Source organism: Trachypithecus francoisi, unplaced genomic scaffold (assembly GCF_009764315.1).
Source record: "Trachypithecus francoisi isolate TF-2019V2 unplaced genomic scaffold, Tfra_2.0 Lachesis_group10, whole genome shotgun sequence".
In the NCBI taxonomy this organism is placed as follows: Eukaryota; Metazoa; Chordata; class Mammalia; order Primates; family Cercopithecidae; genus Trachypithecus; species Trachypithecus francoisi.
In genome coordinates this window covers 118,377,455-118,403,522 of record NW_022681455.1, presented here as the reverse complement: position 1 = coordinate 118,403,522, position 26,068 = coordinate 118,377,455, and the positions used below count along the sequence as shown (strand labels likewise).

The 26,068-nt window shown below is 43.1% G+C and overlaps 1 protein-coding gene across 4 annotated transcripts; it reads right to left on the bottom strand.

Moving 5' to 3' along the window:
- Positions 1 to 7,369: 7,369 nt before the first annotated feature.
- Positions 7,370 to 24,970, bottom strand: NUDT7 (nudix hydrolase 7). 4 transcript variants are annotated; one of them, XM_033219091.1, is made up of 5 exons: positions 24,846 to 24,970; positions 21,887 to 22,040; positions 13,500 to 13,658; positions 12,753 to 12,846; positions 7,825 to 8,045 (listed from the first exon to the last, which is right to left on the bottom strand). In XM_033219091.1, the coding sequence occupies exons 1-5, from the start codon at positions 24,878 to 24,880 to the stop codon at positions 7,975 to 7,977; spliced, it is 513 nt and encodes a 170-aa protein (XP_033074982.1). In that variant the 5' UTR covers positions 24,881 to 24,970; the 3' UTR covers positions 7,825 to 7,974. The 4 variants fall into 4 exon arrangements, with proteins under 4 accessions (XP_033074981.1, XP_033074979.1, XP_033074980.1 ...); XM_033219090.1 differs by lacking the exons at positions 12,753 to 12,846; positions 13,500 to 13,658 and adding an exon at positions 13,979 to 14,092 and having other exon boundaries at positions 7,370 to 8,045; XM_033219088.1 differs by lacking the exon at positions 12,753 to 12,846 and having other exon boundaries at positions 7,370 to 8,045.
- Between the last annotated feature and the right edge of the window lie 1,098 nt (positions 24,971 to 26,068).

Below are 26,068 nucleotides of genomic sequence, written 5' to 3'. Positions count from 1 at the left end.
ATGCTAGCACTTTGGAAGGCTCAGGTGGGAGGATTGCTTGGAGTCAGGAGTTTCAGACAAGCCTTGGCAACATAGCAGGACCTTGTTTCTATTTATAAAACAAAATATAATAAACATATGTGGCAGACAATGAGTTTCCCATTATCCTCCTCTTCCTTGTTAGCTGGGTCTTGCCTCTCACAGTGGAGGCGAAAATGCCAGATGCCTATTTTCCTAATTTTCCTTGCAATTAGCATATGGACTCAATCTGTCCAATGGGTCTGAGAGCAGACTGGGTTTTCTGTCTTCAATCTTTCCTACCATATCATATTGCACTTCCAGAAGACTCTACATGTGGATAGGTCCATTCTAAGTGAAGAAAGAATAGAACCAAAGGTCCCCATAGTGTAAAAGGGTGTGAGAAAAGAGAAAAGAGAAGGATATAGAGACGTGTGTCTGTGATGTGTTAGGACACTCTCCGGTGAAAGTTACAGAACTCCTAAGCTTCCTCAAGCACATTAGGGAACTTAACTACGAAGGGTGGGAGCATTTCATGGAAACCATGGAAACATCCAGGTCTCAAGAACAAACATCCAGGGATTCTAATGCCTTCACAACACACGACTGACTTTCATTGCTCTTCCATTCTGGTCATTGACTTTGTTCTCCTCTCTTGTTGGGGACAAGCTTTCTCTGCTTCCCGGGGCAAATGGTGGAACACAAACACCCACATATGCTCTCTTCCAGAGAGCAGGCAGACAGACTCTGGTGTCGCTTGGTACTAATCCCAAGGGAATTACGGAGGGACTAAATCTGATTAACTGAGTTTATCCTGGGAAGTCAACAATGTCCTGTTTCCATGGTAATCCCAAGACAGAGCGGAGAGCTATTTCTCAAACTGAAGGGTTGTTGCAGAAGGGGGCTGTATAGTTTCCTAGGGCTGTCCTAACAATTTGCCACAAAGTTGGTGGCTTAAAACAACAGAAATTTGTCATCTCACAGTTCTGAAGGCCAGAGATCTGAAATCAAGGCATTGGCAGGGTCACCCTCCCTCCAAAGGCTGTGGGGAGGACCCTTCCTTTCCTCTTTCAGCTTCCAGTGGCTCCTGGTGTTCCTTGGCTCATGGCAACATAACTCTAATCTCTGCCCCTGTCTTCACATGGCTTCTTCCCTGTGTCTCTTGCAACTGTGTGTCTCAAATTTCCCTCTTCTTTTATTTATAAAGACACCAGTCACTGGATTTAGGGACTACCCCAAATCTAGGATGATCTCATTTCAAGGTCTGTAACTTAACTACCTCCACAAGTGTTTTCTTTCAAAATAAAGTCACATTCACAGGCATTGGGGTTAGGATTTGGACATATCTTTTTGGGATCACTACTCAATTCACTACAGGAGGCTAAGATGGGTTAATACATGTTTTTAACAGGTTGAGAGTTCTAGCAAAATGTTTCCACTAGCTTCAGCTTGTCATTTAGCCTGATGTTAGACCATACAGATTTATAGTTAGAAAAAATAATGTAGGCAAATTTTCAGAATGCTGTTTGGGATCTGTGAAATATAGCTGAAACTCAAGGCTGATGGAAGAAGATGAAATGAGACTAGAGTGAAGAAACACATGAAGAAAGTGAGTAGAAGAAAATAATCAGAAGGAAAATTTCAAGTTTCACATGGGTGATAAATGAAAAAGAAAAAAAATGACACAGAGATGTCATTGACATCCATGGTGAAGTAGAGAGTAAGGGCTTCATGATTTAAAATGAAAAATCAGGAAAGTTATAGTCGAGGAAACATTAAACCAAGTCTATAAAATGAAAATTTATGGACTTGAGTATGAGACCCTAAAGGATAAATTGCTTCAGGAAATGTTTCTTCTTCTTCCAGTTGTATCTGTTGGAATCCTTGACACGACAACTACTGCTTAGAGCAAAGACATATTTCTACCAATTATTGGCCAACCAACCTTTAAACTCTGACTTCTTGGGCTCACTCACCAGTATGTACATGGGCAAAAATATTTCCCAAAGATATGTTATCTTCTGGCTTTGTTCAAAGTCTTTGGACAATCGAATGGACTTTAGCACAGGTATTTAAGCAGATCATACAAGTCAAAGGCTATTGAATTAGGGGCCACCAATGGGTTGGCCATTGATGCTTGGTCCATTCGTCTGAGGATAGGGGAACTCAGACTGAGGGATCTTATGGTACGTGGTTCTGTTCCTTCCAGGGTTAGGGCTGGAATAAACACAAAGATACACATGTATTATACAGATATGCAAAGGAATGCAATGAAGTGGTGTCCATGCTATTAATATAAAGTAAGAGGTAGTTGAAGAAGTGTGCATACAGAAATTGGCTCATAAAGTCTGAGTTGTGTGCAATGTGGTAAGGCCTAGGGAGGTGGCTGAGTGGGGATGGGAGGGCAATAAAAAATTCTTAACTGAGGCCGGGTGCGGTGGCTCACTCCTGTAATACCAGTACTTTGGGAGGCCGAGATGGGAGGATCACTTGAGGTCAGGAGTTTGAGACCAGCCTGGCCAACATGGCAACACCCCGCCTCTACTAAAAATACAAAAATTAGCCGGGCACCATGGCACACGCCTGTAATCCCAGCTATTCAGGAGGCTGAGGCAAGAGAATTGCTTGAACCCAGGAGGTGGAGGTCGCAGTGAGCCAGCAGCAAGCCACTGCACTCCAGCCTGGGCAACAGAGCAAACTCCATCTCAATAAAATAAATAAATAATAATAAAAAATCTTAACTGAGTATACGCACAGGTCCCATTAGGAACCACACCAAGTATGTCACATCTGAGACAAGTGGACTGGGAGATGATCACTCTAGCAATTTTAACAAAACTTCATGCTATTCTCAAATAAGAAAGCAACTGTTAACAAGAATAAACAGTTGGATAATATCTAATCATCTTGTCGAAGAAGTGGAGGAACGTTTTCTCTTCTCAGTCCTTTAACTGGAAAGCTGGCACTATGAACGAGTTGTTAAATTAGCAAGTATGCCAGCACTTTCATTTATTAACTGGTATGTTCCATTTTATTTAAAATCATCCTGGCTAATTACTCATTTCACTGTGTGCAGCACCAGCTGAATAAGCTGGAGGACATGATGAAGGCAAAAATAAATGCTGCACTCTCTCTAGTTTATTCACTTTGAATTGCTTTCCCTTTCACATGTGGTGACTCAAGGGAGATGTAAATTTAACCTTCTATTCTTGCTTCATCTTCAAGTATGTGGTTACAGCAGAAAGAGCATGGGGTATGAAACTCAGGCATGTGGGTTTGGATGTTGGCTTTGCCATTTATGAACTGTGTGACAATGAGCAAATATGTAGCATCCCTGATCTTCAAGGTTTCCTATCTAAAAATAGGAATAATAATAGCATGTACTCACTACAAAGAGTTGATGTGAGGGTTAATGAAATAAAATGAAAGACTGGGTACGTAATAGGTGCTTAATAAATGTTCGTCTAACTCTGAACTAGAGAAATCACAATGATTATTGTTATTGTTATGATATAATGTTATAGTTATAATGGTACCATAATTAGTAGCCAACAGGTAACTGGGCACTTATTTCCCAGGCACTGTTCTGAGCGTTTTGGTGTGCTTTAAGTAAAGAGGTCACATGTGTTAACTCATTTAATCCCCTGACAGCCCTAAAACAGAATTTATTTCTCCTACATTACAGAAGAGGAAACTGAGATCTACAGAGAAGGAATAACTTGCTCAAGGTCACAGAATAGGCTGACACTGGATCTGAGATTCAAAGCTAGGCATCCCAATTCCAGACTCAGCACTCTTAACCACTTTTCTTTTTTTTTTTTTTTTGAGACGGAGTCTCGCTCTATCACCAGGCTGGGGTACAGTGGCGTGATCTTGGCTCACTGCAACCTCTGCCTCCTGGGTTCAAGTGATTCTCCTGCCTCAGCCTCCCAAGTAGCTGGGACTACAGGCGCGTGCCACCACGCCTGAATAGATTTTGTATTTTTAGTAGAGATGGGGTTTCACCATGTTGGCCAGGATGGTCTTGATCTCTTGACCTTGTGATCCACCAGCTTTGGCCTCCCAAAGTGCTGGGATTAGGTGTGAGCACCCAGCCATCTTAACCACTTCTTTACCAAGATTGCAGGGTTGCAAAGAAGACACAGTTGAGCTGTCTGGATGGCAAAATGTAGAGAATTTATAAAATCTAGGCCGGGCGCGGTGGCTCAAGCCTGTAATCCCAGCACTTTGGGAGGCCGAGACGGGCGGATCACGAGGTCAGGAGATGGAGACCATCCTGGCTAACACGGTGAAACCCCGTCTCTATTAAAAAGTGCAAAAAACTAGCCGGGCGAGGTGACGGACGCCTGTAGTCCCAGCTACTCGGGAGGCTGAGGCAGGAGAATGGCGTAAACCTGGGAGGCGGAGCTTGCAGTGAGCCGAGATCCGGCCACTGCATTCCAGCCTGGGTGACAGAGCGAGACTCCGTCTCAAAAATAAATAAATAAATAAATAAATAAAATCTAGGGACTGGAGAGATTATATGTTTTGGGATGTCCATCTAGCCCCCACTTACCTTTGCCTTTGAACATATTTTTGGGTTCCTGGAAACCTTCCAGGTGACCCATGTTAGGCCAGATAAAATTAGGGACTGAGGCACTGAGTGTCTCTTGTTTTTCTATGTCTGTGTCAATCAATTCAAGACGTTTCTTGTTGCAGTAATGACAGGATATAACAGAGAAGGTTCATATCCTTCTGGCTTTGAGGTAGTTAGCTGTGTTTGTTCCTTACTGCCTTTTTTTTTTTTTGACACAGTTTCACTCTGTCGCCTAGACTGGAGTACAGTGCCACAATCTCGGCTCACTGCAACCGCTGCCTCCCAGGTTCAAGCAATTCTGCCTCAGCCTCCCAAATAGCTGGGATTACAGGCATGCACCACCACACCTGGCTAATTTTGTGTTTTTGGTAGAGATGGATTTCACCATTCTGGCCATGCTGGTCTTGAACTCCTGACCTCAAGTGATCCACCCGCCTCAGCCTCCCCGAATGGCGGGATTACAGGCATGAGCCACTGCGCACCCCAGTCCTTCTTGAAGCTGATTTATTCAGTGGCTTCAGAGATTCCCTGAGATCTGTACCTTGTCAATAACTTATTTTATTCGAGCCAGGTATATTTAACTAGGACACTGAACATGGATACTATAAAATACACCACTAGGAAGTAAGGGGCAATATCTCCTTTGCTAAGCATCCTGCCCCATAAATTGTGTGGCCATGAGTGTGCTCAGATTGACTTCAGCTGGACTGGGCAGGTCTGGGAGAGTTCACATAAACAAACAGTTTGGAAAGGAGGCTTTCTGCACTGTCAGAGAGGTCAACCATCTGCCCGGCAATTATACTGCTGTCAGATTGTAAATACACATTTGCAAATGCTTCTGTAATTGTTCAGAAATAGTTCAGGCCTGTTCACGTAGGGCTGGTTACAGAATGTTAATGGGGAAGCGTACCCAACATCTGCTTTCATGGTTAGAGCCAGATTTCTGACGCTTAAACACATATGGGTATAAAGCAGCCAATCAGGTATTTGCCTTTGCCAACTCAGAAAAGAAAAACTCAGCAGCAGTGGACAGCTGCATGGCTGATTGATAGGTTTGGTGTGGGCATCACATTTTCAACTATAACAAAGTCTTATTAAAAATGGTTTGGTTCTCTAGAAAGCTAATAACAATAACATGTGAAATTGCCGTCACAGAATTGTGGTTATGTTGCTTGACTCACTTGCCTCTCTGGCCTCAAGGATGATTAATATAATGAAACCAAACAACCCAGGCTAACTCTGAAGCATGATATATGGAGATGCCCACGTAAGAAGTAGAAGATCTCAAGGTGCATTACAGAATGTCTGTCTTTTTGTCTTTTGATTTGGGGCTGATGCTTTAAATCACTGTTTTTCTGCCCTCATCATCTCTAAACATACATCATTATCCCTCCCAATTGGTAGGCATATAAGCCTCTCATATTCCTCAATTTCAGCTGCTCTGGATGGTGATTACTGAACCCCACCTCCCACCCAGGGAGGGCATCCTATGTGTTTTCCAGAACCTACATGTAAGGTATCAGATCAGTTGGGCTTGGTGGCTCATGCCTGTAATCCCAGCACTTTGGGAGGCTGAAACGGGTAGATTACCTGAGGTCAAGAGTTAGAGACCAGCCTGACCAACATAGTGAAACCCCATCTTTACTAAAAATAAAACAAAATTAGGTGGGCGTGGTGGTGGGCGCCTGTAATCCCAGATACTTGGGAGGCTGAGGCAGGAGAATCACTTGAACTCTGCAGGCGGAGGTTGCAGTGAGCCGAGATCATGCCACTGCACTCCAGCCTGGGTGACGGAGCAAGACTCCGTCCCAAAAAAAAAAAAAAAAAAAAAAAAAACTGTCAGATCATCCCCATTTTTAACTGCTTACAACACTTCAAGTTCAGACAAATATTCTAGCTATTTTCAGGTGCTGGAGCATACTGGTTAGCTCTGCTATAGAAAAGTAACTCCAAATTATAGTGGCAGAGAGATGACACAGAATTTTATTCTTTTCTGATTTAACAGTACCAAGTGAAGAGCCCAGGTTAGAAGGTTACTTTGTTCCACAGAGTCATTCATTGATTCAAGCTCTGACATCTTTTGGTTCTGCCATTCCCCCAGGAAATGTCCTCATTTGTATGGTTAAGGCTGGGTTGCAGACAAGTCCATGTTGCAGCTCATGGAAAAAAGAATTAGAGGGACTCCAGGGAGACTGGCTTATCTGTTAAGTTGGAGATGACCTGGAAAGTCAACTTTGACCCATAACTCATTGGCCTAAACTAAGTCCCAGAGTTAACTCGAATGGCAAGGGATCTGGAGTAATACTGTTTCTACCTGGCGTGTTGTGGACCCAGCTTAAACTCTACCACCATAGGGGACAGGGAAGATAGGTTTTGATGGATGGCCAGAAGTTTCTGTTACATGTAATAACAGATAAAAAAAATATATACACATATTGCCATCCGGATGCAGTGGCTCACACCTATAATCCCAGAACTTTGGGAGGCCGAGGTGGGTGGAACACCTGAGGTCAGGAGTTCGAGAACAGCCTGGCCAACAGGGTGAAACCCTTTCTCTACTAAAAATACAAAAATTAGCCAGGCATAGTGGCAGCTAGTGATCCCAGCTACTTGGGACGCTGAGTCAGAAGAATCACTTGAACCCAGGAGTGGGAGGTTGCAGTGAGCCGAGCCAAAATTGTGCCACTGCACTCTAGCCTGGGTGACAGAGAGAGACTCTGTCTCAAAAAAAGAAAAAAAGAAAAAAATATATATATATATCTGCCTCCTACAAATAAGGTAAATGCTACATGGTCATATATTCAAAAAATCTTTATTAAGGGCCGACCATGTGCCAGATATTCTTTCTTATATGTGTAAGAAATACATTATTAACATATTGTGGATAAAAATATGCACCATTATAAACATATTTTTCATTTTTGAATGGCTTTTACTTTTTCAGACAATAGAAGGCAACTGGAAAAGAGGCAAAGATTCTAACTACATACTGCAGAAAAAATATTCACACCTGTCAGATTCCAACAGCTGGTGTTATTGTTGTTCTATGGATAAGCACACACACAATCCTAGTGGATAGTTCTTTGTCTCTTGGTCTCGTAAATCATAACTTGCTTGTAGCTTTTTTATGAACTTTCAGGAATAACTCTTCAGAGGATGATAATACATCATTAAGATTAAATTGAACCTCAAAGGTGGGTTTTTTTTCCAAAATGATAAAGGCCACCAACACTGCAAGGTTTGCCGTCATTCCCTTGATCTGGTAAGTGACACCATCTTCAGGGTTTGTGTACTCAAAGATATGATTAATAAAACGGTGACCGAGACGTGTGACGTAATGCTGGTCATGGACCTGTGGATGCAGGAAATAGGCCAGAGGCACCAGGAATACATTCTTAACTTCAGCAGGATTCGGCTGGGCCTGGAAGTTGTGGTCTATTAAACCCACAAATGGAGTTATCAATGCATCTGTCTAAAAGCAGAAAACAAAATAGAGAAATTAAGAAGTGAAGTGATACTGTTTCAAATACTAAAATCATGCCACTTCTAGGTGAGCTAAGAAAATACATCAAACCTGGGAGAAGGGGAAGAAAGCTCATTCTGGAAGTAAATTTATGTTCCCCCTAAAACGGGAGTCATCCTGCCCTACCTGAAGTGGCATCTATGAGATGACTCTGAAAATGATTTCTTGTATGAACATAACGTAGTACAATCTTTTGGAATGGCAATTTGGCAGTATCATAAAAACGTGTTCCCTTTGACCTGGGAATTGCATTTGTGTATCCGTATGATAAATTCGTACCGGTAAGAAAAGACACAAGTATAAACCTGAAGCATTACTTTCGACAACAGCCCCAAATTCTAAAGTTATCACTCTTCATTTTATAGGCATTTAAGTTATATAAATTAGGTTTATATCCATAAAAGAGGATACTATATAGCCTTTAAAAAGAATGGGATAGACACCTTTCCTTCTCAGTAAAGAAAAAAATGTGCTATACTTATGAACAGAAAAGTGATATAATACTAGTTATGACATATTCCCATTTATGGAAAAAATTTATATGTACATATAAATATGTGTTATATATAACTATGTGAACTATTTTATACAATACACGTTTATATTACATGGGAGAGGGATTTCTATTTACAACCACAACTGCTTGCAAATGAACATGAGTGGTCAGGTGTGGTGGCTCACGCCTATAATCCTAGCACTTTGGGAGGTCGAGGTGGGCGGATCACCTGAGTTCAGGAGTTTGAGACCAGCCTGGCCAACATGATGAAACCCCATCTCTACTAAAAATACACAAATTAGCCAGGTGTGGTGGCGCGTGCATGTAATCCCAGCTACTTGGGAGGCTAAGGCAGGAGAATTGCTTGAACTCAGGAGGCGGAGGTTGCAGTGAGCCGAGATCATGCCACTGCCCTCCAACCCGGGTGACAGAACGAGGCCCAGTCTCAAAAATAAAAATAAATAAATAAATAAATAAAAACAAAAAAGCAAATGAACATGAGTGCTATCAAATGAAAGACTGTTTAGTTATACTGGAAATCCTGAGAGGGAGGCCTGGGGCTGAGTGAGGATGTAGGATCTGGTAAGAGCTGCCCGACTTTGTATTAGAAAGTGAGAAGAATTCGAATTCCTGGAGCATCCCAAGAGAAAGTGGGTGGGAAAAGCCAGAGAGGTAGACACATGGTGAGGCTGGGACCTATCCAGCCTGCAGAACATTCTCAGAGGGACAGCTAAAGACAGGAAAGCAAATTTAGGAACAGAGACAACTCAGACCATTAACCAAAATAATGGTGAAAGTTAACATTTGGACCAGGAGGAGACAAGAGGAACATAGACTTCATATGTCCTTGGGCAGGAAATCTGGGGTCATTAAGTTACCCAAGGGCAGAGGCAACACTCTATCAGCACCTAACACCACACCTGGCAATGGGGGAAATGCTTAGTCTCTGAATATGGAGTTTTTCAGGTGGACTCTGAGATAAGGACTCAGATGCAAGTGATGTTTTAAGAAAGTACTCCCAGGGGAGACAGGTAAGGGGAGGAGGGGAGCAAGACTCATAAGGGAAGAATGCTGGCAAGGGCACCATGGGGTGTTCTGGAGGGTAAATTAATATGCAGTTTGTCCCACGTGGAGACAAGGGAGTTGGGATTTCATGCTCCCTAGCCCCAGTCAGTCACTGGTTAAGGACTGCCTTGCCAGAAGTGACTTCACAGGCACTCCCAGCTCTCTGTGCAGGACACGTGGCAAGGTGGCTCCAGTATCAAGGGTGCCAGCATTCAGAAGAAAGCCGCCAAGTGTTGTCAGAGGCGTTGGAACCAGAGCAACTCCATCTTGAATAGGAGCTGGGTAAGATAAGGCTTGGACCTACTGGGCTGCATTCCCAGGAGGTTAGGGCACGCTTAGTCACCAGACAAGACTGAGATACCGGTCATAAAGACCTTGCCGTAAAGAAGGCCGTCAAAACCCACCAAAGCCAAGATGGCAACGAAAGCAACCTCTGGTCATCCTCACTGCTCATTATATGCTAATCAGAATGCATCAGAATGTTAAGACACTCCTACCAGCGCCATGACAGATTACAAATGCCATGGCAATGTCAGGAAGTTACCCTATATGGTCTAAAAAGGTGAGGAACCCTCAGCTCTGGGAATTGCCCACCCCTTTCCTAGAAAACTCATGAATAACCTACCCCTTATTTAGCATATGATCAAGAAATAACCATAACAATGGCCAACCAGCAGCACATGCTATTGTTCTGTTATGGAATAGCCATTCTTTTGTTTCTTTACTTCTCTAATAAACTTGCTTTCACTTTATGGACTCACCCTGTGAGATCCAAGAACCCTCTCTATAGGGTCTGGATCGGGACCCCATCTGGTAACGGTGAGTTATCAGAAGCCCTGCGGCTGTAAGAGGAATACGAAGGGGCCTGGACAGAGCCCCAACAATGTATGCTCAGTAAATATTCGTGGTTGCTGCTACCATTAGTGTCCACAATTTATGGGCACCTAGTCTAGTTCCCAGCACCCTCTGATTCCTTACAACAATCTGCTCTTGAAGAAGCCTTAACAACTGCAATTAGAGACGTGAAGAAACTTGCCCAAGGGCACATCCTGTAAATACTTGGCAGAAACTGGATTCAACCACAGACATGTTGCTCATCCTGCTGGGTGTATTTCAGAGACCTTTGCAAAAAGAAGTACAAAAACGTTTGGCAAAAGGGAAAACTGGGGTGGGGGTTGTGGTGTCACAGCCTGCCTGGAAGGTTTATGTAGTAGGTATATACATAGCTACTCTGGAGGCTGAGGCAGGAGAATTGCTTGAACTAGGGAGGTGGAGGCTGCAGTGAGCCGAGATCACTGGGACTCGAGGTTACTTGGGAAAAGCCAGTAGTACCCTCCCAGCTATGATCTCCAGACATTACCAAATTCCCCAGGGTAGAAAAATCACTCCAGGTTAACATCTACATAGATTAGATGATGCTTATAATTTTCAATAAATGGCATTTTTGTGATACATTTTAAAAATTAGCAGGGACCAAAAAACAAAGTAACCCTCCCTTGCGCTTTCAAACACAGCAGACCTTTCTTTAAAGCCTTTGTTTAATCTCTCAATCATGCCATTTTAGAAATCTCCTGTTCCAGGAGTATCTGGCCCCCAGGAATCTCCCGGAAACACATTTTCCGGTTAACGCTGCTGAATTCTGTCCACCCACATGCGGAACTCAGTAGCACCTGGGGACTTTGGGAATGGAGTTAGTCTCATTTTGGAAACTTTTAATCAGTATAGCTAAATTTGTTAATTGATTTCTAAAGTAAATCCTCCAAATGCTGGTGGATTTGCAGAAATCAACTGAAAAGAGTTCCCATTAGAAAACAAAATGGAAAAGTAATTAACACATTTCTTTTTTTTTTTTTTTTTTTTTTTGAGACGGAGTCTCACTCTGTCGCCCAGGCTGGAGTGCAGTGGCCGGATCTCAGCTCACTGCAAGCTCCGCCTCCCGGGTTCCCGCCATTCTCCTGCCTCAGCCTCCCAAGTAGCTGGGACTACAGGCGCCCGCCAACGCGCCCGGCTAGTTTTTTGTATTTTTTTAGTAGAGACGGGGTTTCACCGTATTAGCCAGGATGGTCTCGATCTCCTGACCTCGTGATCCGCCCGTCTCGGCCTCCCAAAGTGCTGGGATTACAGGCTTGAGCCACCGCGCCCGGCCAACACATTTCTTGTGTAATCCCATGTCTCTATTTCGCTTTCATACACACACACTTAGAAAACATTCATTTAGTGGCCACTAGCTTCTTGCAAACAAAACCACCCTTGGGTGCTGACCTTTCTATTTTTAAAAAGGACTCAATTAAGACAGACATTGTCTCAGCATCACTGATCTTCAAAACACTGTACCACCAAGACTTTAGTCAAATGGAACATAAAGGATGATCTAACCCACTGGTTTTCTGTTAGGCAACCGTGGGACTGTTCTTTTGAAATAAAAACTTACCCGAAAGCCCAACATATAAAACACTAAGAGTTGATACCTACCCCTGATATCGTGTGATGAGAGCACTTCACCTCTGTGGTGTTCCCAAATTATGACCCCAGCTTAACGATGAGAAAAATACCAGACAAACCAAAATTGGGGAACATTCTAAAAATACCTGGCCATTACATCTCAAAACTGTCAGCGTCATGAGAATAAGAAAGTCTGAGAAACTATCACAGACCAGAGGACTAAGGAGACATGACCACAAAATACAATATGGTATCTTAGATGAGATCCAGGACAGAAAGGAGGACACTAGTAGAAAAACTAGTAAAAAGCAAACAGAGCATGGAGTTCAGTTAATAGTAACATGTTGACATTGGTTTCTTTGTTGTGACAAATGTACGCAGTGATGTAAGATGTCAACAATAGGGGAAACTAGGTCTATGGCATATAAGAACTCTCTGTACTATCTTCACGACTTTTCCATCAGTCTACAGCTATTCTAAAGTTAAAATTAAAGGTTTTATTAAAACATTTATACGGTAAAATCATGCTGTTATCCAAGATCATACTTATTAATACAATATTTACCCCTTCTAAAGTCAATTAGTACAGCAATGAGGTTGTGGTGGTGAACCAATAGAAAGTAAGATCTGAAGCTGAGCACAGTGGTTCACACCTGTAATCCCAGCACTTTGGGAGGCTGAGGTGGGAGGATCGCTTGAGGACAGGAGCTCGAGACCAGCCTCATCAACATAGCGAGACCCCCATCTCTATAAGAAATAAAATAAAAAGAAAATAAGATCTGGTTATATCAGCTCCAAAATTCATTTTTAAAAATATTTTAAATATGTTTTGATGTATATTATACTATCAAGGAAATCCTGATCCAACACAAATGCAGTTATGAATAGTAATAGTTTTTAAATAGCTGGCCTAGTGATTTCATGGTTCTATTCAATTAATGTGTTACAGAGAGGCTTCATTCTATAGTGTGTAGAAAAATGAGTATCTTTATGGCAGAAGTAATGCATTGGTGGTCTCCAAGGGGCTAAAATTTGGTATCCAGCACATTGGAGAGTGTGTTATTTTTTGAACTGAACTCTCAAAATCAATGTATACTGGAGAAAAATACATGTGAACTGAACGTTAATAATTCTGAAGCATCTCTCTAGGGTTCTATGGCACCCAGTTTTAAATCCACTGATGGGAGTTCAACCCTTTTATTTCTGGATGGGGTCCAGAGAGGCAAAAGGGGTTACCCACAGCCACTTGGCTCACGAGGGGCAATGTCCATTGGGGAACCTGGTCTCTTGACTTTATGTACAGTACTCTTTGGGGTTCTGTTTGGAAAATGTGGAATCCTGAGAACAGTAGATCCACCTGGGGGTGGGGACGGCGCTCGAGTGTCTGAGGAAACCCTTACATCAATAAGACATGGCACCAGGCAGCAGACAACTTCCACTTGATGAGGACGCAGCCCCACTTCCTCCTGGGCTTCCCGGAGAGCCGTGGCTGTATCATCCATGTCTGTAGGGTCACGCTTACCTCCAGGGAAGCAGACTTCTGCAGGGGCCCTTCTTAGCTGGATATAGAAAGAACAGCACTACAATGTGGGATTCTAATTTTGGAACTATTTATTCATTCAACAAATATTTACTGAACTTCGATTTTGTACCAGAGACCATTCCTACCTAGGTGGTGGTATCAAAACCCCCATTGCCCAAAAATGTGTTTTCTTGAATCCTTTTAAAGAAATGAACCTTGAAAATTTTTCTCACTGCTAACTTTTATTCTATTTCTCCACAAAACATACCACACACTGTATTAATCTGTTCTTGCACTGCTATAAATAAATAGTGGAGACTGAGTAATTTATAAAGAAAAGAGGTTTTGTTGGCTCACAGTCCCACAGGCTGTGCAGGGAGCATGATGCTGGCATCTGCTTGGCTTCTGGGGAGACCTCGGGAAACTTACAATCATGACGGAAGGCAAAGGAGGAGCAAGCATTTCACATGGCTGGAGCGGGAGGAAGAGAGCGGGAGCGGAGGTGCCACACACTTTAAACACCTATATCTTGTGAGAACTCACTCACTATTGTGATGACAGTACAATAAAGAAATCTGCCCGCATGATCAAATCACCTCCCACCAGGCCCCAAGTCCAATATTGGGGATTACAACTGAACATGAGATTTGGATGGGGACAGAGATCCAAACCATATCACACATACACAAACAGATTGACATTGCTAGGGGAAAAAAGCTGAAAGAATAATATAAGGGGCAATATTATCAACAGATAATTTTGTGGAGTCCTTTATTGGGTGCCTATCATGTTCTGGGCATGCTGTTTCACAGAGATTTTTTACCCACTGGGTCCTCAGAACAGTTCTATAAGCTACTAATTTTTGAATGAGGTGAAATTCACATAAAAGTAACCATTTTATAGTGAAGAAAATAAGAGACATTTAATACATTTACTGTGTTGTACAATCATCCCCACTATCTCGTTCCAGAATATTTTCATCATTCCAGAAGGAAACCGCATACAGCAGTTGATTCTCATTCCCCTCTCCCTCTGTCCCTGCTTCCTGTCTCTGTGGATTTACCTAGTCTTGACTTTTGTGTCTGGCATTTTTCCCTTCACATATGTTTTTGAGGTTCTTCATGTTCTATCGTGTATTGGGACTTCCTTTTTTATGGCTGAATCGTACTCTATTGTATGTATATATCACAGTTTGTTTATCCACTCATGCACTGATGGGCAGGTAAGCTACTCTTTTCTTTCTCTCTCTGTTTTTTTTGATAGGGAGTCTCGCTCTGTCGCCCAGGCTAGAGTGCAGTGGTAAGAACTCGGCTCACTGCAAGCTCCACCTCCCAGGTTCACGCCATTCTCCTGCTTCAGCCTCTCGAGTAGCTGGGACTACAGGCGCCCGCCATCATGCTCGGCTAATTTTTTGTGTTTTTAGTAGAGCTAGGGTTTCACCATGTTAGCCAGGCTGGTCTCGATCTCCTGACCTCATGATCTGCCCTCCTTGGCCTCCCAAAGTGCTGGGATTACAGGCGTGAGCCACTGCGCCCGGCCATAAGCTACTCTTATACTATTATTATTTCTACTTTCAGACAGGGAACTTAGGCTCACAGAGGTTAAATAACCTGATCAAGTTCACTCAGTGAGCTGGAATATAAACCAGTGTTTAATTTACGAGCTTGTGGTTTTAATCAGTACAACATACATTTATCAAAAGTTTAATAAGACACAAAAAATATGGGCCCTGGAGCTATTAGCATTGTATTGGCATCTATGTTTATCTTTGCGTGTATTGGTAAAGGAATAGAAGTCTCCTCTTTCCCTGCATTGCCTCCTTCCTTGATTCCATTCCTTCCTGCCTTTAGGAGAACTGACTGTGTCTCTATTTATAGCATCCTAAAATTACTCCCTTTCTTATTTCTGTCTTTAAAATTATTTCTCTCATATCTTGGGCAGAAGTGGAGAGGCACAAACGCTCCACTGTTCTCTCTTCTGCAGGGCCAAATATCTCAGCAAAGTGACCTCAATTTCTTTTATGCCCACTCGTGCCTAGTACCTACTATGCTTTCTCTCCTGAATTGTCCAGGAGCCCTCAGGCTCAGCAAGAGTCCTGGGTCTGCCTCTTTCCAACTGTGTGCAATGGGGTAATGACAGTGTGCTCCTCACAGAGCTGTGAAGATTGTTCCATGAGTGTGGAGTGGATGCACGGGAATGGTGCCTGGCCACATTAGATATTTAATAATGAGAACTCGTAAGGTCAGTCCTGGACATTGAGAAGCTCAATCAAGAGATCATGTTGCCATTGTTAGCACCTAGGCCAATATATCTATGTAAGGAGAAACTAGATGCCTGCAATGGCCTGGTTGTTTATTCTCCCATGAATCCATATGTTGAAATCCTCACCCCTAAGGTGATGGTATTAGGAGGTGGGGCCTTTGGGAGGTGATTAGGTCGTGAGGGCAGAGCCCTCATCAATGAGATTAATGCCCTTATAAAAGAGGCCCGAACCAGACCCTTTGCCCCTTTCTCTGTAAGGACACCGAAAAGATGACTATCTATGAACTGGAACAGGGCCCTCACCAGACACCAAATCTTCTGGCAGCTTAATCTTGGACTTCGCAGCCTCCAGAACTCTGAGAATTAATATCTGTTGTTTATAAGCCACCCAGTCTAAGGTGTTCTGTTATAGCAGCTTGACAGTCTAAAGTGTTCTGTTATAGCAGCTTGAGAGGACTAAGACAATGCCATGATAAACTTTTTGACATTTTATAGTCCACAGCCTCATTTGGGCAAGGCTCAAAAATTTTTTTTTAAGTCCTTCTGTGCTGATAAATCAGTGACACTGCAGAAATTGCTGCCATAGCTACTTAAGACATCTTCACCTCAATTATAGTCGTGAGAACAGGTGAAAAGAAGGTTGATGGACATATTTCTATTGTCTTGAACGCTCACTACCCACTGCAAATATGTCTCACCAAATGCATAAGAAATATACCTAATGTTAGAGCAACTCTGAAAAAGTGCTTTATTGTTAGAATGTTCAAATCCAAGGCAGCCAGGGACAGAGGCACCTCCAAGCAGTCATCAGGCTTGACAGAAATCAGACCTGATATGATGCCTGTTTTAAATGTACAGTCAGGGACACATTCTGAAAAATGCATTAGGCGATTTCATCATTGCATAAACAACACAGGGTGCACCTGTACAAACCTGGATAGTATAGACTACTACAAACCTAGGCTATATGGTGTAGCTACTGCTTCTGGGCTACAACTTGTATACCATTTTACTGTCCTGGATATTACAGGCAATAGTAACATAGTGGTAAGTATTTGTGTATATAAACACAGCAAAGGTACAGTAAAAATATGGTATAAAAGATCAAAAATGGTTCACCAGTATGGGGCATGTTCCATAAATGGAGCTTGCAGGACTGAAAGCTGCTCTGTGTGAGTCAGTGAGTGAGTGAGTGGTGAGTGAATGTGAAGGCCTAGGACATTAAACACTGCTCTAGACTTCATAAACACTAGACACTTAGGCTATAGTATGTTTATAAAAATATTTTTCTTTTCTTTTTTTTTTTTTTTTGAGATGGAGTCTCACTCTGTTGGCCAGGCTGGAGAGCAGTGACATGATCTCAGCTCACTGCAGCCTCAGCCTCCCGAGTAGGTGGAACTACAGGCAGCTGTCACTATCTTCGGCTAATTTTTGTATTTTTAGTAGAGACGGGGTTTTGCCGTGTTGGCCAGGCTGATCTCGAACTACTGACCTCAGGTGATTCTCTCCACCTTAGCCTCCCAAAATGCTGGGATTACAGGTGTGAGCCACCACCCCTGGCCTTTTTCTTTTTTGAATAATAAATTAACCGTAGCTTACTATTACTTCTTACTTTCTAAACTTTTTAATTTTTAATTTTTTGACTCTTGTAGTAACATTTAGCTTAAAACACAAACACATTACACAGCTGTACAAAATATTTTCCTTATACCTTACTCTAGAAGCTTTTTTCTATTTTTAAGGATTTTTGTTTTTCTTTTTAAACTTTCTTGCTAAAAACTAAGATACAACACACAGAATCATCAATGTCACTGTATTCTACCTCTACTTCTTGTCCCACTGGAAGGTCTTCAGGGGCAACAGTAACATACATGGAGCTCTCATCTCCTACAATGACAATGCCTGTGTTTTTTGGAATACCTCCTGAAGGACCTTACTGAGGCTGCTTTATAGTTATTTAAAAAAAATAAGTAGAAGAAGAGCACTCTAAAATAATGATTTAAAAGAATAGTGTAGTAAATTTCATAAACCAGAAGTGTCATTTTTATCATTATCAAGTATTATATATTATGCATAATTGTATATGCTATACTTTAAGACCACTGGCAACACAGTAGGTTTGTTTACACCAGCATCACCACAAACATGTGAGTAATGTATTGTGCTATGACATTATGACTGCTATGATGTCACTTGGTGATAGGAATTTTCAGCTCCATTATAATCTTATGGGACCACCATTGTATATATGGTCCATCATTGATGGAAAAACACTGTTTTGCAGCACATGACTGTATTTTGAAAGGTTTCAAAACTATCTCATAGCATACTAGTTCTACTCAAGTTGCCTTGTACACCTATTCCAATTAATAGGTAATAAGAATTGGAAAAGACCATTCTGGCTTAGTGAGAACATTACTCGCAAGAAAATGTTATCCTTGGTCTAGGCAATGATTTTTCATACATGACCCCAAAAGCACAGGCAATGAAAGCAAAAATAAAAACATGGGCTTACATCAACTAAAAAGCTTTTGCACAGCTAAGGAAACACTCAACAGACTGAAAAGACAACCTATGGAATGGGAGAAAATATTTGCAAACCATAAAAGGGGCTAGTATCCTAAATATATAAGGAACTCAACTCAATATCAATAATAAAAAACACCCAATTAAAAAATGGACAAAGGACCTAAATAGACAGTTCTCAAAAGGTATATTTAAAAAATGCTTAACATCACTAATCACCAGGAAAACTCTAAAACCACGGAGAGACATTACCTCACACCTTTTAGAATGGCCATTATCTAAAAAGCAAAAGGTAAGCGATGTTGAGGATATGGAAAAAAGGCAACGATCACACACTGTTGGTGGGAATGTAAATTAGTCCAATCCTTGTGGAAAACAGTATGGAGGTTTCTCAAAAAGTTAAAAACAGAATTGCCATACGATCCAGCAATCCCACTACTGGTTATATATCCAAAGGAAATCAAATCAGTATATTGAAGAGGTATCTGCACACCCATGCTCACTGCAGCATTGTTCACAATGGCCAAGACATGGAATCACGCTGAGTGTCCATCAACAAGCGAATGAAGAAAATGTACATCCAGCGAGGAATATTATTTGGTCATAAAAAAGAAGGAAATCCTGTCATTTGTGACAACATGGATGAAGCTGGAGGAAATTACGTTAGGTAAAATAAGCCAATCACAGAAAGACAAATGCCACATAATCTCATTCATATGTGGAATATTAAAAAGTCGGTCTTATAGAAGTAGAGTAAAATGGTGGTTACCACGTGCTGAGGTGGTTTTGGGGGAGGTTGGGGAGATGGCCAAAAAATAAAAAGTTTCAGCCAGTCAGGAGGAATAAATTCAAGAGAGGTATTTTATACTATGGTGACTATAGTTAACATACTGTATTCTTGAAAATTGCTGAGTGGATATAAAGTGTTCTTACCACAAACATGAGGAATATGTGAGATAGTATGTTACATGTGGTGATATGTTACCATATGAGGTACTGTGTGTGTTAATATGTTACTATGAGAGGTAATGTGTGTGGTGATATGTTACTATGTGACGTAATATGTATAGTAATATGTTACTATGTGAGTTAGTACATTGATTAGCTAGATTTAGTCATTCCACAGTGAATAGATACTTCAAAACACCATGTCGTACAGGATAAATCTATACAATTTTATCTATTGATTTAAATTTTATTTATTTATTTGTTTATTTATTGAGATAGAGTCTTGCTCTGTCACCCAGGCTGGAGTGCAGTGGCATAACCTCGGTTCACTGCAACCTCTGCCTCCTAGGTTCAAGTGATTCTCCTGCCTCAGCCTCCCGAGTAGCTGGGACTACAGGCGTGCACCACCACACCCAGCTAATTATGCATTTTTAGTAGAGATGGGGTTTCACCATGTTGGCCAGGCTGGTCTCGAACTCCTGACCTCAGGTGATCCACCCACCTCAGCCTCCCAAAGTGCTGGGATTACAGGCATGAGCCACCGCACACGGCCATATCTGATAATTTTTTTAAATATATGTAAGTGCTTCTCCTGTGCTTAGTGGCAGAGCTGGGAACAGACTCTGGTCCCCTGGTTTCCATTTAAGTATCTCCCCTTGGAACCTGGATTTCTATCATGTCCTGAGTTCACGGCATTTCTGCCTGGCTCAGACCGAACACAATCCGCACAAGTCTACTTCTACATCCACAAAACTCCAGCTGATTCCTCAGCATTTTTTTTTTTTAAACAAAATACTTTTCATTATTCTACTTAAAAAGCCTGTTAACATGGCTTATTTTCTTTTTGTCCTTGGAAAACCTTAAAATGACTGCTTCACCAGCTTTTCCTTGAAAGTTCCCCACAGCAAAGGAAAGTGATTGCGCTCATGGGTGCGGAGGTGATAGAATTTTGATATTTGTTCTTGCCCAAATCTCATGTTGAATTGGAGTCCCCATTGTTGGAGCTGGGGCCTGGTGGGAGGTGACTGGATCATGGGGGCAGATTTCCCATGCATGGTTTAGCACCATCATCTCGGCACTGTCCTCATGATAGTGAGTGAGTTCTCATGAGATCCGTGGCCCTTTAAAAGTGTGTGGCATTTCCCCGCTGTCTCTCTTGCTCCTGCTCCCCCTCTGCCCTCTGCCATGATGGTAAACTCCCTGAGGCCTTTCCAGAAACTGAGCAGATGCCTGTGTCATGTTTCCTGTACAGCCTGCAGAAACATGAGCCAATGAAACCTCTTTTCTTTATGAATTACCCAGTTTCAGGTATTTCTTTCTTTTTTTTTTCCGAGATGGAGTCTCGCTGTTACCCAGACTGGAGTGCAGTGGCACAATCTCTGCTCACTACAACCTCCGCCTCCTGCGTTCAAGTGTTTCTCCTGCCTCCGCCTCCTGAGTAGCTGGGATTACAGGCATGTGTCACCACGCCTGGCTAATTCTTTTGTATCTTTAGTAGAGATGGGGTTTCACCATGTTGGTCAGGCTGATCTCAAACTCCTGACCTCGTGATCCACCCATCTCAGCCTCTCAAAGTGCTGTGATTACAGGCGTGAGCCACCGCGCCTGGCCTCAGGTATTTCTTTATAGCAATGCAAGAATGGACCAATACAAGGGGTGAGCCAGAAACTCCATTCCCAGCCCAATATTTCCTTAAAGTGACATCATTTATCTCAAAACTTCAGGTCATGTCTGCCACTTGACACTAACGATGACAGCCAAAAATTACTGAATTCTTGCTTGCCAAGTACCAGGGTTGTATAGGTGCTCTACATTTGTTACCCTGTGAAATGTTCATAGCAGCTGTATGAAGCAGTAACTAATATTCTGTCCTGATTTTACAAGTGAAAAGACTGAAGTTCAGAGAGGGTAAATAACTAGGCCAAAGTCACAGTTGGCAAGGGGAGAGCCTGGATTCAACATGGATAGCTACCTTTAGATCCTAGGCTGTTAACTTCTATGCTCTAGTATTTTCACATTATACTGGGGGTGGGATAGTTTAAAACAGTGGCCCTTGGTGGGGGCAATTTGGCACCCCCAATCCTGCCAGGACAATAGGCAATTCTGAAGACATTTGTGGTGTGTATGCTACTGGCATACTGGACAAAGGTGTGTGTGAGCTTGTGTTTGTGTGTGCTACTGGCATCTGGTGGGTAGAGGCCAAAGGATGATGCTAAACACACCACATTATACAGGACAGTCTCCACACCAAAGAATGATTCAGCCCCAAATGCCAATAGCAGCAAGGTTAGGTAACCCTAGTCTGAAAGCGTTTTAAACTGCTTGCTAGCTAAATTCTTTCATTTTCTTTGTTAAACCTTCTCCAAGAAACACCATGTTATCCCATGGCTTCTGGTTGTATGCCTCTGACATCACAATTCTGAGAGCCCTTTTGAGTATTTTGGCATCAAAATGTGTGCAAGTGACAAAATCTCATGAGGTTTTCTGATGTCCTGAGGTTTAAGGGCAGGAAATTTTTTGTCCACCTACCTTCTCTGACCGGACGGTGAACAACAAATGGAGTTTTCCTTCTTTAGCCACCAATGGCAAAAGGATGGAATATTTGTTATATGGCAAGTGAGAATATTTGCCTCCAATATCATACTTTCTTAAGCGGGCCTTAGCATCATCTAGCAAACTGTTTCTAAAATAAAAACAAACCAGACAGACATTTTAGTAAGCAGAGTTACAGTAAAAAGTTTATAGTCCTGCCTCTGTTTCTGCTTTGTTGTGTATTTAGGAGTTTGCCATTTCTGACTCTCTGTGTATTTTTCAATAACACGACAGAAATGATAGTATCTAAATTGCATGGTTGTTCGCAAGATGAAAATGACAAAAAAATCTCCTAAGCACACAGTTTAGTACACAGGTTCTCTTTGAAACATAAAGTATGGTAAAATGTTTTTTCAATAATGCAATAGTTGAATTTTGAAATCCACAATTATATTCAGAGAAGACAGGTTTGATGAAAACGTCATTGTTAAGGTTAGAAGACCACCTTCTGTTAAGCTGGCCCTTATGTTCTCAAACTCCTGTCTTCAACTGCCTTGTAACAGTGGTTCCCAAACATTAGCAGCAACAGAATCACCTGGAGGGGCTGGCTGTCACACAGACTGCTAGGTTCAGTCCCAGACTGTGACTCAGTAACGCTCATGTAGGGCCTGAGAATTAGCATTTGTATCAAACTCCCACATGACAGTGTTACTGACGCTGTGGACAGGGGAACACATTTTGAGAACAATTTCCTAATCATATGCAAGTATTTGGATTTATAACCACAAATGGTGCCTTCCTATGTGGACCTGTTTTGGTCCTTTTGACAGGTGTGTTTTGCTGCTCGTTTGTATAGTGGGTTGAACAGTATCTCCTCACCCCTGAAATTCATGTCTACCCCAAACTTCAGAGTGTGACTTTATTCAGATATAGGATCTTTTTAGATGTAATTGAAGTGAGCTCTAAATCCAATGACTGTTGTCCTTATAAGAACCAGAAATGAACCGAGTGCGGTGGCTCACACCTGTAATCCCAAAACTGGGAGGTTGAGGCGAGAGGATTGCTTGGGCCCAGGAGTTTGAAACCAGCCTGGTCAACATAGCAAGACCTTGTCTTTACAAAAGAAAAAAAAAAAGCATAAATTAGCTTGGGCATAGGGCATGCAATTCTATTCCCAGCTACTTGGGAGGTGGAGGTGGGAGGATCACTTGAGTCCCAGAGTTCAAGGCTGCAGTGAGCCATGATTGCACCACTGCACTCCAGCCTGGGTGACAGAGTGAGACCCGACTCAATAAAAAATAAAATTAAATTAAATTAAAGAAGAAGAAAAAACACGGAGACATGCACACAGGGAAGAAGACCATGTGAAGATGGCAGCAGAGGTTGAAATGATGCTGCTGTGAGCCAAGGAATGCCAGAAACCACCAGAAACTGGAAGAGGCAAGGAAAGGTCATCCCCAGAGCCTTCTAAGGGAGTGTGGCCCTGCTGACACCTTGATTTTGGACTTCCAGCCATGAGAGACCGTTTCTATTGTTTTAAACCACCCAGTGTGTGGTACTCTGTTATGGTAGCCCTAGAAAAGGAACAGTTGATTTTGCTTTTTCTGTGGGATGGCAGTTTTGCATAGTGGGCAGAATCAGATGTTTAAGATACCCAGAATTGGCTTCAAATGTGTATAGGAGGCCTGGTACAGTAGTTCATGTCTGTAATCCCAGCACTTTGGGAGGCTGAGGCAGGTGGATCACTTGAAGTCATGAGTTCGAGACCAGCCTGGCCAACATGGTAAAACCCCACCTCTACTAAAACTACAAAAATTAGCTGGGCATCGTGGCACATGCCTGTAATCCCAACTACTCAGGAGGTTGAGGCAGGAGAATTGCTTGAATTCAGGAGGCAGAGGCTGCAGTGAGCCGAGATTGCCTACTGCACTGTAAGCCTGGGTGGCAGAATGAGACTCTGTCTCAAAAAAAAAAAAAAAAAAAAGTGTATAGAACTGACTTCTCTGATTTTCATCTTCATTTGTGTCAGGCTTGAGGATATTTATGCAGATTAAATGATGCAGTTCATATACTGTGGCTGGCACACAGCTGGTGCTCAGTGAATGGTAACCACTGTCATAAATCTCCCCATCATTGGATAAGCAGTTGTTTGCAGGAGGTATTTGCTATTTTTTGCCTCTTTCTAGATGGCAGGCTGCTCACCAGATGTGGCTGGGTAACAGCAGTGGATTTCAATGACCAAATGGCCTGGAAAGAATTACTGAATGCTGGCACAGGGGATTGCACAGTACGTCTGATGCACGCAGGCCCGCCTCCAGAAAAGGAAACTGTGGGATGGTGGCTTTTAACCACCCAGAAACCGCAGAAGTGACCAGAGAAACCAGCTGAAGTAAAAGGCTGCAAAAACGTATCTGTTCACTTCAGGGACTGGCCGCTGGAATAATCAGCAAGATACCAACAGCAGTAGCAGCCACCCCGTTGTGAGCATGATCTCACTTTTCACGTTTCTCATTTTATCCTCACAACAGCCCGGCAAGTGATCACAGGGTCACCTCCAGGCTCAGAGAGCTTACGTAACTGACAGACCCAAGGTCACAGCTGGAAGTAGCCACTGGAGGACTTGAATCCGGGGCTGCCTGGTGCGGGGCTGTGCCACCCTCGGGGGTCCTGGGCTCTAACTCCGGAGACGCGGATTGCAGAAGAGCCAAGCCGGCTGAGAAGGGGAGCAGCGTGTATGTAAACCACAGTGGCTAAAGCCGGCTCTGTTACTGGCTAGAGCAGGTGCAAAGGTTCGGGGACCCTGCGGGTTGCTGGAGGCGAATGCTCCCATCCGGGGCTCGCAGGTGGACTGGCGGAAGCTGCAAAATCGGTCCCGGACTAAAGGCCTCGGTGGCTCCGCTGCTATCAAGGCCGGGCCTGGCCAAGCTCGGGGCGCCAGGACCCGGAAAGACTTTACCTGACTGGCTCCTGGGGAAGACCAGGTGGTGACATTGCCCTGGGGAATGTTTGTTTCCGGGCGGACTCCTCCGAGCGGCTCTGCCGGTCGCGCTTGCGCAGAGCGGCTCTGGGCCTGGGCGCGGCCTAAAGCCAGAGAGAGGGGCGGGGCCTAGAAGAGGAGGCGGGGCGGGGTCTGGGGCGGAGACAGGGGACGGGGCGGGGCTAGCCCTGGGGTCGGAGGCTGGGATCGGGGCGGGACCTATGGCCAGAGGCGGGACTAGAGGTGGGGAGAGGCGCGGGGCGGGGCTTAGGGCCGGGTCTCCCCGGTTGCGCAAAGCAGTTTCTGCCCGGCTCCTTTGGCTTCTATGGAAGAAAGAGGCACAGGATTTGTGGAATTTAGAGCTGGAAGAGTTAAAAAAAAAAAAGAAAGAAAGAAAGAAAGAAGAGAGAGAGAGAGAGGAGAGAGAGAGGGAGAGAGAGGGAGAGAGAGAGAGAGAGAGAGGAAAGAAAGAAGAAAGAAAGAAAAAGAAAGAAAGAAAGAAAGAAAGAAAGAAAGAAAGAAAGAAAGAGAAAAGAAAGAAAGAAAGAAAATACCGTGCTAGTGAGGTGATAGGATTTTACACTCGCATCCACTGTTGCTGGAAGGTTAAGGTGATTCATTCAACTTTTTTGAACTGCTGTCAGCACTTGAAGATCCCACAGCTAGCGAAAAGACACGTGTAGCTCACAGTCAAATGGTAGAAACATAAATTAATCACACAAGGCTGGATGCAGTGGCGTATGCTTGTAATCCCAACACTTTGGGAGGCCAAGAGGGGAGGATCACTTGAATCCAGGAGTTCCAGACCAGCCTGGGCAACATGGGGAAACCCCATCTCTACAAAATAAAAATAAAAAATTAGACAGGCATGATGGTGGCACGCATCTGTGGTCCCAGCTACTCAAGGGGCTGAGGGGGAGGATCGCTTGAGCCCAGGAGGTCGAAGCTGCAGTGAGCCGTGATTGCGCCACTGCACTCCAGCCTGACAGAGGTAGACCCTGTCTCAAAAATAGTAAGAAGAAGACAAAAAGTTTTTCATGCAAAAAGAAAAAAGAAAAAAAAATCACACAGGTAAAGCAGCCGCCTTTTGTCCTTCTTGAGCGTGCGAAGGAGAAATGTGACCAAATTAGGAGGCAGAGAAGGGTTGGCAGAGGAAATAGAAGTGCAGTTCATTTTGAAAGCAGCAGTTCTCAAAGTGTGGT